The 13394-nt window shown below is 44.0% G+C and overlaps 2 protein-coding genes across 2 annotated transcripts in view; both read left to right on the top strand.

The window, feature by feature from the left end:
- The window catches only part of LOC309559345 (cytochrome c oxidase subunit 7A2, mitochondrial-like), a 361900-nt gene that overhangs the window by 186235 nt on the left and 162271 nt on the right, over positions 1 to 13394 (top strand). The gene's annotated exons all lie outside the window — the stretch shown is intronic.
- Positions 1 to 13394, top strand: part of LOC309559344 (adenosine deaminase domain-containing protein 1-like) — a 109197-nt gene that overhangs the window by 14923 nt on the left and 80880 nt on the right. Inside the window, exons 3-5 of the mRNA XM_082262578.1 lie at positions 1754 to 1838; positions 6595 to 6717; positions 8087 to 8234. Coding sequence (XP_082118704.1) covers positions 1754 to 1838; positions 6595 to 6717; positions 8087 to 8234 — 356 coding nt within the window. The remainder of the gene's footprint in view (positions 1 to 1753; positions 1839 to 6594; positions 6718 to 8086; positions 8235 to 13394) is intronic.

The raw sequence follows: 13394 nt of genomic DNA, 5'->3' as shown, positions 1-13394 counted from the left end.
GAAATCGATATAAATACCTTTTCTGAAGCCGATCCCGTCCTGAACTGTCAACGATGGCTTTGCTGTGGAGGCAGGTGCAGAAGAGGCAGCCGACAAAGGAAGCCCCATAGTCTATGGGTAACATTACTTCCCAATAATTTCTCAGGCGTTGTCGGCTGTCTCCTCTGCAGAGCTTCTGCCGCTGGAGATTGGACTGGAGCAGTTTAAAAAAAAGGTATGTGTAGTGTTTTCTTCTTTACAGGGCTAGATAGGTTAGTCTTAGATTGTGGATGCCTGTATATTTAGAGATTTTAGTGTTGGGGTGGACTTCCCCTTCAGAACTTGCTGTGCTCTTCAATGGACCAAAAAGAAAAATGGATTTTAGTGCTCATCGTAAAATCTTCTTGTCCATGGAGGAGGAACATAGGTCCTGCCCCTCTGTTTTCATCGTGCTCTTGGTACTGCTTTGCTACAACACAGGGGCATGCTGGTAGTAGGGGCGGTAAATCTGGGCTGGCCTACAGTTCTTTGTTTGCCAATGTCCAATCCTCCTGTAAACAGTATAACCTTAAAGTGGTACAGGACTAAAAAAAGATATTAGGGTGTAAGACTCCATTCACATTTGAGCATTTTGTAGCTCAAAGCTCTTAGATGCTCAACAAACAAAATCCCATTTATTTCAATGGCCCCTGTTTAACATCTGAGGATGAACAGGGGCCATTGAAATTAATGGAATTTTGCTTGTTGAGGTTGGAGCTAGAAAACGCTCCAGTGTGAATGCAGCCTGAGACTTCAGTACATCTTTAAATGTATTACAGGGCTTGTGTAGCAATTTCATATGTTAAATGATTGTTTTGTTTGTTTCTCAAAAGTGGACTTTTCTCTAAAGGAGTTGTAAAGTCAGGAAGGTTTTTTATCTTAATGCAATCTATGCATTAAGATAAAAAGCCTTATGTGTGTAGCAGCGCCCCTCTGCCCCCCTAATACTTACCTGTTCCCCCTCTCTGTCCAGCGATGTCCACGAGTCTCTCGGCCGTCCTGGGACTCTCCCTCCTGATTGGCTTTGATACACCCACGGTGCCATTGGCTCCCACGGATGTCGATCAAAGTCAGTGAGCCAATCAGGAGAGAGGGGAGGGGGCCGAACGGCAGGTCCCTGTCTAAACTGACACACAGAGCTGCAGCTCGGCTCGGGTGCCCCCATAGCAAGCTGCTTACTGTGGGGGCACTTGATAGGAGGGAGGGGCCAGAAGCAGTGGTGAGGGACCCGGGAGGAGGAGGATCCAGGCTACTCTGTGCAAAACCAACAGCACAGAGGAGGAAAGTATAAGGCCCCTTTCACACATGTCCGTTCCGCCGACAGACTCCGTTTTTCTCCGCCCATCCCCGCTGAGCAGGGGGATGACAGCTCCATCTCAGCTCTGCGTGCGGAGATGGAGGTGTCAGATCCCCGCTGTCCTCTATGAGGGAATCGTATGAGAACGGACCGCCTGTCCGTTCTCAACCGATCCGCTAGACGGATGGAAAATAGGGTTCCCGTTTGTCCGGATTGGACGGACAGGATAGGATCGGATGTCAGCGGACATGTCTCCGCTGACATCCGCTGCCCCATAGAGATGCATGGGGCACCCAATCAGATCCGCCTGAAAAACTGACAGAAAGGGGGAAAAACTGTGTGAAAGGGGCCTAACATGTTTGTTATTTTAAAAGAAAAAAAAACAAAACAAAAAAAACAAGACTTTACAATCACTTTAAATGCTGTTTTTCTCTTCAGTTTGTTATGGAGTCCCCACCCATCTCACAAACCTCAAGGCACGGCACCCTGGCTGCAGACCTGGATCACGCTGAAGTCTGTGCAGGTGATTTGCCTATTAGCAAACTGCTAAAATGCATACTATTGTTAACCTTTCTTACTTGCCAAAAGATTTGCATTTTTCTTCTGCCAGTCTTGTTATCAAGACTATGCTGCAAGAGACATAGTGGGGGTTATTTACTAAAACTTGAGAGTGCAAAATCTGGTGCAAATGTGCATATAAACCAATCAGCTCCCAGGTTTTATTGCCAATGTTTAATTGAACAATCTGAAGTTAGAAGCTGACTGGCTGTTGCATCAGTTTTAGTAAATTTCCCCCAGTGAGAGTGATCAGCCCTGGAGAAAACTGACCAATACAGCTTGATAACTGACCCAACCTCAGATTGCTGGTTAGATAATTAAAGGATAAGTTCACCTTTCAAAAAAAATAATTATAAAATGCACATTTTTTGCAGGTACAAAAATTAGCATTTACTATTTTTTTTTTTTTTTTAGGAGCCTGGAAATCATTGCACCAGTGATCACTGGTGCCATGCAGGCCTCCTGTAGACTATCCGTGTGTGCTTTCTGCCCATACATCATACAGGCATGCAGTTTCACACTGACAGGAAGAATCAACAAACTACAACAGTGCTGTGATAGTTCATTGAGAACTACAAGCTGATGGTTGCAAAGGATGTCAGTACTTGTAGTTTATTCATTCACAGAACTGAATGAATCATGGGGCCGTGTAAGGGAAGCCCCGTAAGTTCACTCTCCGTTCAAAATGTGACAGTCTGTAAGGGGAACTTCTCTCCGTACTGCTGTCACACACAGGCCCCGGACCACCGAGCCACTGCAGGAACAGGAACGTTTTACATGTTCCACCCTAAAAACTGTTGGAACATGTAACGTGTTCCCAAAGCTGAACTTATCCTTTTAAGAATCATCAACAACCTGAGTAGGTCATCAATCTCTTAGCTGTTTTCAGCAAATCCTCATTGTTTGAAGTGCTGTACAATAGAGCTCATATGAATACCCATCTTTTTCTCATAATGCTTTTTGCTGTGTAGAAGGTTAAAAGCTAGGTTCACCTATTAGAACATGTTACACGTTGCCCCCCCCCCATTCCCCTGACTCCCTTCCACTGTGACAGCGGGCTGCCCGTAGCTGCTGTGACATTTCAACATCAGCGGGACTCCACCCGCACAGCCACGTCATTCATTCACAGGCGGCATACTGATCAGCGTGCTTGTTGTCCATTCATACTCACTGCAGCTTTCAAGAAAGCTGAAGGGAGAGTGTGCAGGAGCCTTGCATTGTATCCATGATTCACTGATTGAGGGGTGCAATGCTTTGCAAGCTCCTGTAGGTAAAAATAGTAAATGCACCCTTTTGTTTTCCCTGCAGAAATATGTGCACTTTATCATATTTCCTAAATGTTAAACTTATCCTTTTTACCACCTCAATACTGGGCACTTTCACCCCTTTCCCTCCCAGACCAATTTTCAGCTTTCAGTGCTCTTGCACTTTGAATGACAATTACTCTGTCATGCTACACTGTACCCAAATTAAATTTAAATCATTTTGTTCACACAAATAGAGCTTTCTTTTGGTGGTATTTATTCAGCACTGGGTTTTTTGCGATATAAGCAAAAAAAGTACAAAGATTCTGAAAAATAAAACAATATTTTCTAAGAAATCCTCAAAAATCTAATTTCGACATAAATTTAGGCCAGAATGTATTCTTTTACATGTCTTTGGTAAACAAAAATCCTATTAAGTGTATGATAATCGGTTTGTGTGTAAGTTATAGAGCTTACAAGCTAGGCTACGTATCATTGAAAATTGATCAATCCTGATGTACTGACTACCTTTCTCATTTCTTGAGGCCCTAAAATATCAGAACAGTACAAATACCCCCCAAATGACCCCTTTTTGTAAAGAGGACCAAGGTATTTAGTAAGAGGCATAGTGAGTTTTTTGAAGTTGCAATTTTTTGCCCACAATAGTTTAGGTAATGAATGTTTTTTATTTCCACAAAATTGTCATAATAACAAGTTTTCTTACACATGGCATAGATAAACTTGCAATTACACCCCAAAATATATTCTGCTACTCCTCCTGAGTATTGCAATACCACATGTGTGAGACTTTTCCACAACCTGGCCACATACAGAGGTCCCAGCATCCAAGTAGCACTGTCAGGCTTTAAATTACACATTTCATTACCTATCACATATTTGAAGGCCCTGGAGCACCAGGACAATGAAATTTACTTACAAAATTACCCCATTTTGAAAGAAAACACCCCAATGTATATTCTATGAGGCATATTGAGTCTTTTGAACATGTCCACTTTTTTCTACAAGTTTTTGGAAAATGTGGAAAGAAAAAGAAAACGTATTTATTTGTTTTCTTTTTTACACAAAGTTGCCAATTTAAAATATATTTTTAACACAGAGCATGTACATAGCAAAAATACACCCCAAAATTCATTCTGCTACTCGTCCTGAGTATTGCTATGCCACATTTGAGACTTTTACACAGCCTGGCAACATACCGTGGCCCAACATCCAAGTAGCACCATCAGGCGTTCTAAAGGCATAAGTTACCCATTTCATTTCCTGAGTACCTCTCACATTTTTGAAGGCCCTGGATAATTTTTTAGCCATGTGGACAGATGTGCGCAGATGATTCCTGGGACAGATGTGCGCAGATGATTCCTGGGACAAATGTGCACAGATGTTCACTGGGACAGATGTGGCAGATGTTCACTGGGACAGATGTGGCAGATGTTCACTGGGACAGATGTGGCAGATGTTCACTGGGACAGATGTGGCAGATGTTCACTGGGACAGATGTGGCAGATGTTCACTGGGACAGATGTGGCAGACGATGTGCGCCAGATGCTTAGACAGATGTGGCAGATGATGTGCGCCAGATGATTACAGACAGATGTGGCACTTTCACCCCCTTCCTTCCCAGACCAATTTTCAGCTTTCAGTGCTCTCGCAACTTTAAATGACTATTACTCAGTCATGCTACATTGTACATTGTACAATTATAGCTACATGCTACATTGTACCCAAATCAAATTTTACTAATTTTGTTCACACAAATAGAGCTTTCTTTTGGTGGTATTTACTAATGGAGACAAAGTCAACTACCTATACTAGATGTATTTTTTAATTATTTTTTTTTATTAACCACTTGCCGACCACCTCATATATAATACTGTGGGGCGGCGGCTCCTACAGGCAAAATAACGTACCTGTACGTGGTCGCCTCTTCTGGGTTTGTGGCATGCCGCCAGCAACCAGCTCCCGCTGTGATTGATAACAGGGTCCTGTAGATCGTTCCCAGAGAGGCAGAGCGGCAGTCTGCCTATATTAACAAGGCATATTCTTGTTCTGTGACAAGGGAAGACAGAGATCCTGGGTTTCTCCTAGCAGAAACACAGATTTCTCTCTTCCTTAGTACAAGCACCCCCACACAGTTAGAAAGTACTCACTAGGGACACATTTAACCCTTTGATCGCCCCTGATGTTAACCCCCTGTTAACCCCTTTCCTGCCAGTGTCAATAATATTAATCAATAGCACAGATCACTGTATTGGTGTAACTGGTCCCCAAAAAGTGTCACTTAGTGTCCGATTTGTCAGCCGCAATGTCGCAGTCTCGCTATAAGTCACTGATCGCCATTACTAGTAAAATAGATAAACAAATAAAAATCCCATAAAAATATCCCACATTTTATAGACGCTATAACCAATCTATATACGCTTATCTGATTTTTATTTTACCCAAAACATGTAGCAGAGTACATGATGGCCTGAACTGATGGAGTAATTATTTTTTTTATTGGGTGCGTCTTATAGCAGAAAATAAAAAAAAATTTTTTTTTGTTTTTTTCAAAATGTCTTTTTGTTTATAGTGCAAAAAAACTGCAGAGGTGATCAAATACCATCAAAAGAAACCTCTATTTGTATGAAAAATAACATCAACTTTATTTGGGTACAGTGTCACACGACCACGCAATTGTCAGTTAAAGTAACGCAGTGCCGTATTGCAAAAAATGGCCTGGCCATGAAGGGGAGTAAACCTTCTGTAGCTGAAATGGTTAAAAGGGTATCAAAAGAGGTCACGCTTCATCCAGTTTTCCTAACAAATTAGATGTAGTGCACTTATCCAAACCGCTTCCAGATCCTTGTGTTTAAAATAGTACATGTGATGCTCTTCCCATGTTCAGCAGCAAAACCCAGTTGCCTGACCTAAACACTGTTGCAGGAAGGCAGGGGCGTTTTCTTAGCCCTGTGAAATGTCAAAATTTGCAAAGCAATTTTTTGGTCTCTGAACGATTAGGTTTCGGGGATTGTTGATGAGTTAAGAGCAGGCATCGTGGTGCCAGATACATAGCCTTACAGCTACCTAAGTAAACCTGTATTGAATACATCAGTGCATGGTCACTAAATGGCACCTACATAGTCAAGTAACCAATACCAATAAAACCAACTCCTGCCTTTCAAAAGCCTTCATTTCACAGATTTCACTTATAAGGAGGCACATGACTGTGCTGCTGGAAAATACAACTTATAAACGATCATGGCCATATTGTATTTTTTCCATAATTCCTCGGTACTGTAAACCTAAAAATAAAACCAAGCTGTAGTGGGTCACTCAGCCGAGCCCCTGTCAGTCCGCCCCCCCCCCCCCCCCGCCCCGTCTACACATATTTCTCAAAGTGGCAGTCCATTTCCGTGTTTAGGAAGGTGTGAGGTGCTTGAGATTGCTTCTACTGCTTTAACCTGTTTCCTTTTGCAGAGAATTTTATAACTCACGATGAGAGATGTGCGGCTTTGACCTATGATTTGTTCCACCGTCTTTTGGGTGACAGTGACTATTACAAACACAGGAACAACCTGGCGGCTTTCATCCTAGCGAAAGGTGGGTAGTCAGTCAGTGCTGTGTGTGAGGGAGGGACCAGATATATTTGACTCTTTATATTTGTGCTTTTTTGCAGTCTGAGTTTTGTTTCTGACATCAGCTGAGGATCTCCTCCCCCTAACTCGCTGTCACAATTTTAAATACAGCGGTCATGCGGGGCTCCGCCAACCTGGAGGTGTCATTCTTTTCCAGAGTTCTGTGAATGAATGAACTGCCTTTGCGGCTGTCAGCTTGTAGTTCTCAATGAACTACCAGGGTGTTTTTGAGCTCTCTAGATAGTTCATTATCTCTTCCTGTCAGTGTGTAACTGCCTTCCTGTACAATGTACAAGCAGACAGCTGCATTGGACCCACGATCTGCTATTCTTGGGTGCAATGCTTTGCAAGCTCCTAGTAAAAAACAAAAAACAAATAAATGCACATTTTTTTTTACCTGCACAGAGATGTGCATATATTATTTTTTTTTAAAAAAGGTGAACTTATACTTTAATGTGGAACTTTAGTGCAAAAATGACACTAAACAATATCTTGATCCTCTTAAAATGATCCATGCACATCCACTATTTAATGGCTCTGTAATCTGTTTTTCATTAAATCACTTATTATGGTGGTTTTCTGCCCCCTTGTAACAACCCCATTGATTTCCTGAACCTCTCCTTTTCCTCTCCCTTCCAATTGTTTGGAACGTGCAGTGCAAGTTAATTGAAGTCGTGTGCACTGCTCTATGCACGCTAAACATCCCATAGTCTCTAGCTCATCCTGGGAGCAAACAGGAAAGGGTGCCTTCTTTCCTACATATTATACAATGGAAAATGAACGTAGCCACCCTCTAACAGTCATTTTGAGGACGTTGAGGGCAATATAAGGTACTATGTTAAAAGAGAAGTAGGGGATTAGAAAAAAAAAATAAAGATTCATACTCACCTAGAGGGCTGCAGCACCAATCCCAGCTGCAGCTGTCCCCCGCCTCCTCTAAGAATGAGAACTGAGTGATTAAACACAGCTGATCGCTCAGCTCTCGGTCTTTATCCTGCAGAGAGCCAGTGACTGAAACAGCTGTGTGCCCATATCAGTAAATGTTGTGTGTTTCGTATTTACATACATATTTTCGTATTTACATAATAAACATACACATAATATAACTGGGTACTCACATTTATAGGTGAAGTTGATCCTGGGAATATCCGATTGCTTCTCGGGGGATCAGGAAGGAATTATTTCCCCTGTTGGAGCAAATTGTATCATGCTTTGTTGGGGTTTTTTTGCCTTCCTCTGGATCAACTGTGGGTATAGGATTGAGTATATGGGAATGTATGTGTTTGTTTTTTTTTTTTTGTTTGTTTTTTTTTAACCTGACTATGTAACTACAGATGTACCTGGTGAGAATGCAAATGACGATACCTATGAGGTGGTGGCTCTAGGGACAGGAGTGACCAGCTACCAGGGGTGGCAGGAGTACCAGGGTCTCCTGGTTCATGATAGCCATGCATTGGTTGCGGTAAGAAGGGCCCTGTTAAGGTGAGATATGAAAGACTTTATATTCTGTTTTCATTTATGCATAAACTGTTAACAGAACAAAACTCAAATGTAATATCAAAAAACTACAAATGTTTCTGTGAAATAAGCTCATGTGGAAGGACCTGTGTGTGTGGCTTCTCCTCCTGCACATGGTACAGTATTGGAGGTGGACATGACATTGCTTGCTGAATTGGGCAGACAAATGGTAAATATTCAGGATGCCGGTGTTCCGTGAGAATTACCTACCCGTGAGAAAAACCTACCCTCGTCACTTCCGGTTGCACGGCACTGTATGTCATTCGGCGTTTACATTAAAACAGCTGTGCTGCAATACGAGTGATCTCCTCTGCTATCCCTGTCACTTCCCTCATCTCGGCTAGTAAATATAAAAGCGGCGGCGGGTGTATGAGAACATAAATCACGGAGCCGAGACCCGCTTTTATATTTACTAGCCAAGATCAGGGGAGTGACAGGGACAGGAGCGGAGATGACTTATATTGCAGCACACTTGTTTTAATGTAAGCGTGGCGTGGGTAGGTTTTTTTCACGGACACCGTGATAATTTCCTACTAGTGCGCATGCGCACTAGTCAGGTCCTCAGCTCTTTCATTAGGTATCCGGGGCTGTGAGCATGCGCACTGCTGCGCTGCTTAGCTGTTCCTGGCTGGAAGTGACGAGGGTAGGTTTTTCTCACGGGGTAGGTAATTCTCACATTACACCGGGCTTCAGGAAACCACTCATTTCACTGCTCAGAAGCTGAGATAAAATTGTAAGTAGGGGACATTTGCAGAAATAAAGATCTCTGTGATTGGAAACTGTATCAAAGTGGCAATTCAGATCTCAAAAAAAAAAAATTACATCTTTTTTAAATGTGAATTTATTATTTTCTTTTTTTTTTTTTTACTATGAGCCTGCAAAGCATTGCGCCTGTGATCAACAGATCGTGGGTGCAATGCGGGGTTCTTGCAAACAATCTGTGTCAGCTGTCTGCTCGTACCTACCTCGAACAGGCAGGCAGTTACTCTGACAGACTCAATGAGTGCTCAACAGTGCCCTGGTAGTTCATTGAGAACTACAAACCGACAGCCGAAAAGGCTGTTGGTACTTTTAGTTTTCACATTCACAGAAGGCTATGAATGAATGATAAATAGTTCCTGCGAGCTACCTCTTAATACCAGATTTTTAAAATGCTGCAAACACTTCACTTCTCATAAAAAGTGTAAACAATCTAAAATATATAAAACTGTGTTGCGCAGAATAAAAATCTATTAAATAAGATAAATATCTTCAATAAATAAACTGGTACATGTATAAGTTCAATTGGATGAATCCCTAATAATCCTCATCGGTAAAAAATATGACATATATAAATAATGACCAATATAAAATATACAAAGTGACCGGTGAATAATTTAGTATAATAATAAAACCCCAATATTCTCTCAATAAATCTGTTTAGATCCTCATATAAGTGCGTAGTGCAAATGTTGTGCAATATACATCTTATTTCCTATTTATAAACCACAGTGATAAAAAGTCCTAAATATAGTCCAGCATAAATTCATCCAATAATAAAGTGCAAAATATGTAGGTAAAAAATATATTAATAATAATTAGTGTCCAAAAATAGAAAAATCCAAATCCTTTGTGAATCAGTGCAAATGACAATGAATAACTTCTTTGCAGTGCTCAGAACCACCTAAGGGTGGTAGGTGCTCCCCAACATAGTGAGTGACCAGAGTGTCACGGATCCTAAAATCACTTGTGAGTGGGCGCTCACCTTATGAACGATTATAACAGGCACATCTATAGGGGCTCCTTCTCAGGGTTGACCCTTCTGGGTCCTATTAATCCAGTGGTCCGTGGCTCAAAATACGATTTAAATTGGCCCTTATACCGGGAATCAGGAAAATCAATCCATCCAAACCATGACACTCCAGCAGCAAGTATCACCGTGATATATGCAAAAAAGAAATCTCCAATAGTGCTTATACCTTTTTAAAATATTTATTTCAATGAAAGAAGAATCAATATAAACTCACATATTTCAGTGCATCCATACACCTTTAACAAGCAGCATATGATTATCCATACAACAAATCCAGCTGTAAAAGCGGGAGATGTGGTGGCTGTGAACGGTCCGCCTGTGTGAAAGGGGCCTTAGAGTTGGGCTGAGCCAATGTTCTGAAGTTCCTGAAGGTCTTCTTGAGAACAAGGTGCAATGAATGATGTTGAAAACCCACTAATCTCCGCCTTCTGTCATCTGGTCACAATACTTTATTCTGTCACATCGCAGGGGATTGGGGGTGGGGAGTTTGTGGGGGCTGGTGCATCTGAATACGGATGTGACATGTTACAAAAAGTGAACTTATCCTTTTAAAGCGAAACTCCAGGTATGTAGCTAAATACATTTGAAATGGATACATGTTAAGTGTTTCACCTGGCTCTGGTTTGTACTTTTGTTTAGTTAGTCTTTTGATACCAGAATTCCACCCACCTGCAAGCACAGTCAGGTCTTTGACCTTCACTGCAGCAGCCTGGCTTGGAAAATTAAAAATCTCAGCCTGCTGACTGGACAATGAGAAAAAAAAAACAGTAGAACACTAATGAGTTAACTGAAAGTGGTTGTAAACCTTCGACATGAAATATGAAGAAAGCATATCCCTCTATAGCAGGGGTGGGGAACCTGCGGCCCGCACAATCGTTGCGTCGCCCCCCCCCCCCCCCCCGCCGCTGTGTCAGAAGGAGCCGATGGCTCCGTCCTGACCCTGTGAGTCTCCGAAAAGGGTGGACCCGGGGCGCAGAGCAGTGCGCCCCGAGCCCGCCCATTTGTGTGACAATAGCGAATGAAAATTCGCTATTGTCTCATGGATCCTTCTCCTCCTTGGCCAATGCCATTGGCCGAGGAGGAGGTGGGACGCGGGAGGACGCGGGGACTGAAGAGAGGAAGCCGCCGCTACAACAGGTAAGTCAAGTGCACTGGTCTGGGAGGCTTGGCACGCTGTTCACTCTGCATTGTAAGGGGGCAAGATGATCTCTGCATTGTGGTCAGTCTGCATTGAAAGGGGGCACGATGATCTCTGCATTGTGGTCAGTCTGCATTGAAAGGGGGCACGATGATCTCTGCATTGTGGTCAGTCTGCATTGTAAGGGGGCACGATGATCTCTGCATTGTGGTCAGTCTGCATTGTAAGGGGGCACGATGATCTCTGCATTGTGGTCAGTCTGCATTGTAAGGGGGCACGATGATCTCTGCATTGTGGTCAGTCTGCATTGTAAGGGGGCACAATGATCTCTGCATTGTGGTCAGTCTGCATTGTAAGGGGCACGATGATCTCTGCATTGTGGTCAGTCTGCATTGAAGGCACGATGATCTCTGCATTGTGGTCAGTCTGCATTGTAAGGGGGCACGATGATCTCTGCAGACCACAGACATTGTGGTCAGTCTGCATTGCAAGGGGCCACGCTGTGGTCAGTCTGCATTGCAAGGGGCCACGCTGTGGTCAGTCTGCATTGAAAGGGGCCACGCTGTGGTCAGTCTGCATTGAAAGGGGGCACGCTGTGGTCTCTCTGCATTGAAAGGGGGCACGCTGTGGTCTCTCTGCATTGAAAGGGGGCACGCAGTGGTCAGTCTGCACAGTGGCGGACGGCCGATAGGGGGCGCAGGGGCGCCGCCCCCCAAAAAAAAGAAGAGAAAAAAAAAGATTAGATAAAAAAAAAAATGTCTATTTTTCGCCCATTAGGGGTGCCGGACCTAGTGCTGGGTATGGGGCGGGGGTGGGGTTTTTGACCCACCTTCGACTCGCAGAGGCGCCGATTGGCGCTCTTCTGGGGGTCATCGGGCGCAGAGCAATGCGCCCCGACACTCCCCACTTTGGCGCTGTCCTGGCTGTGATTGGTCCAGACTCCAGCCTGGACCAATCATAGAGGACATCCCGGGTGACGTCGGGTGGGGGGCGGTGCATTAGTCACGCACCGTCCCGACATCACCTTCACGCCCGCCGTCAGACTGAGGAGGAAAGCGATGGAGGGCAGCGGTGCGCATGCAGCAGGACGATGAGGAGGAAGAAGAGAAGACGTCCAGATGACAGAGACCAGCAGTCACCAGAGTCCGACCGAGTCTCCCGACTCCGAGTCTCGGGCAGGAGCAGAGAGAGCAGCCAGCCAGCAGCACGCCAGCCTCCAGGCACTGACACAGTCGGTCATCCTGTCGGCATGACTCGTGAAAGGAGACACCAGCAGCAGTCACCAGAGTGCCAGAGTCCGACCGATTCTCCCGACTCCGAGTCCCGGGCAGGAGCAGAGAGAGCAGAGCAGCACGCCAGCCTCCAGGCAGTGTCGGTCGTCCGGTCGACGTTACTCGTGAGAGAGACAGCCAGGCCAGCCCAAGAGCAGGACAGGAGGTAAGTGATTCTGCAGTGCAGTTATCACCAGGAAAGGGGATAAGATATCAACATGCATTTAATGTCTGACCACAGATATTAATTATCCTCACTTCCTTCTGTTTGTTTGTTAACAACATAGATCTGCTGAAGAATTTACTCTACTGACTAGTGTGTATCTGCTACCACATATACTGTATGTATGGTATTTGGTCTGGGATTAAAATGGGATTTGGTTTGCTTGGTTTTCTGCATTAAAGCAGAACCTGTGGCCAGGTATATACTTATTACAAGCCTGCCTGTTCCTGCATTTGAGCTAATCTCTTCTGTCTTTGGTATTCTGGACTGACCTGTTTTGGATTTGGCTTCTGATCATATCTGCCTGTATGCTATGTACAGTCACGCTGTGTGTTTGTCTGTGTGCAGTGTCCAGCTAGACCAGGGGTCTCCAAACAAAGGGCCATTTTACGGTCCTTCAGACTTTAGGGGGGGCAGACTGTGGCTATTGAGAGTCCCGATAGAAGTGGGAAAAAATAATGCCCTATATTAGGTGTCAGTGAAATTAATTTTGCCTCATTGTTGGTTTCATTGGGAGTAATTGTGCCCCATCATTGGTGTTATTAGGAGGAATTGTGTCCCTTTATTGGTGTGAGTGGGTGGAATTATGCACCATTGTTGGTATCAGTAGATGAAATAGTGCCCCAAGGGCTGGATAAAAGCAAGCAAAGGGCCACATCTGGTCCCAGTCCGCAGTTTAGAGACCACTAAACTAGACAAT

This window comes from Pelophylax lessonae (assembly GCF_965119305.1).
Source record: "Pelophylax lessonae genome assembly, chromosome: 7".
NCBI lineage: Eukaryota > Metazoa > Chordata > Amphibia > Anura > Ranidae > Pelophylax > Pelophylax lessonae.
This window is presented reverse-complemented; position numbering and strand designations above follow the sequence as displayed.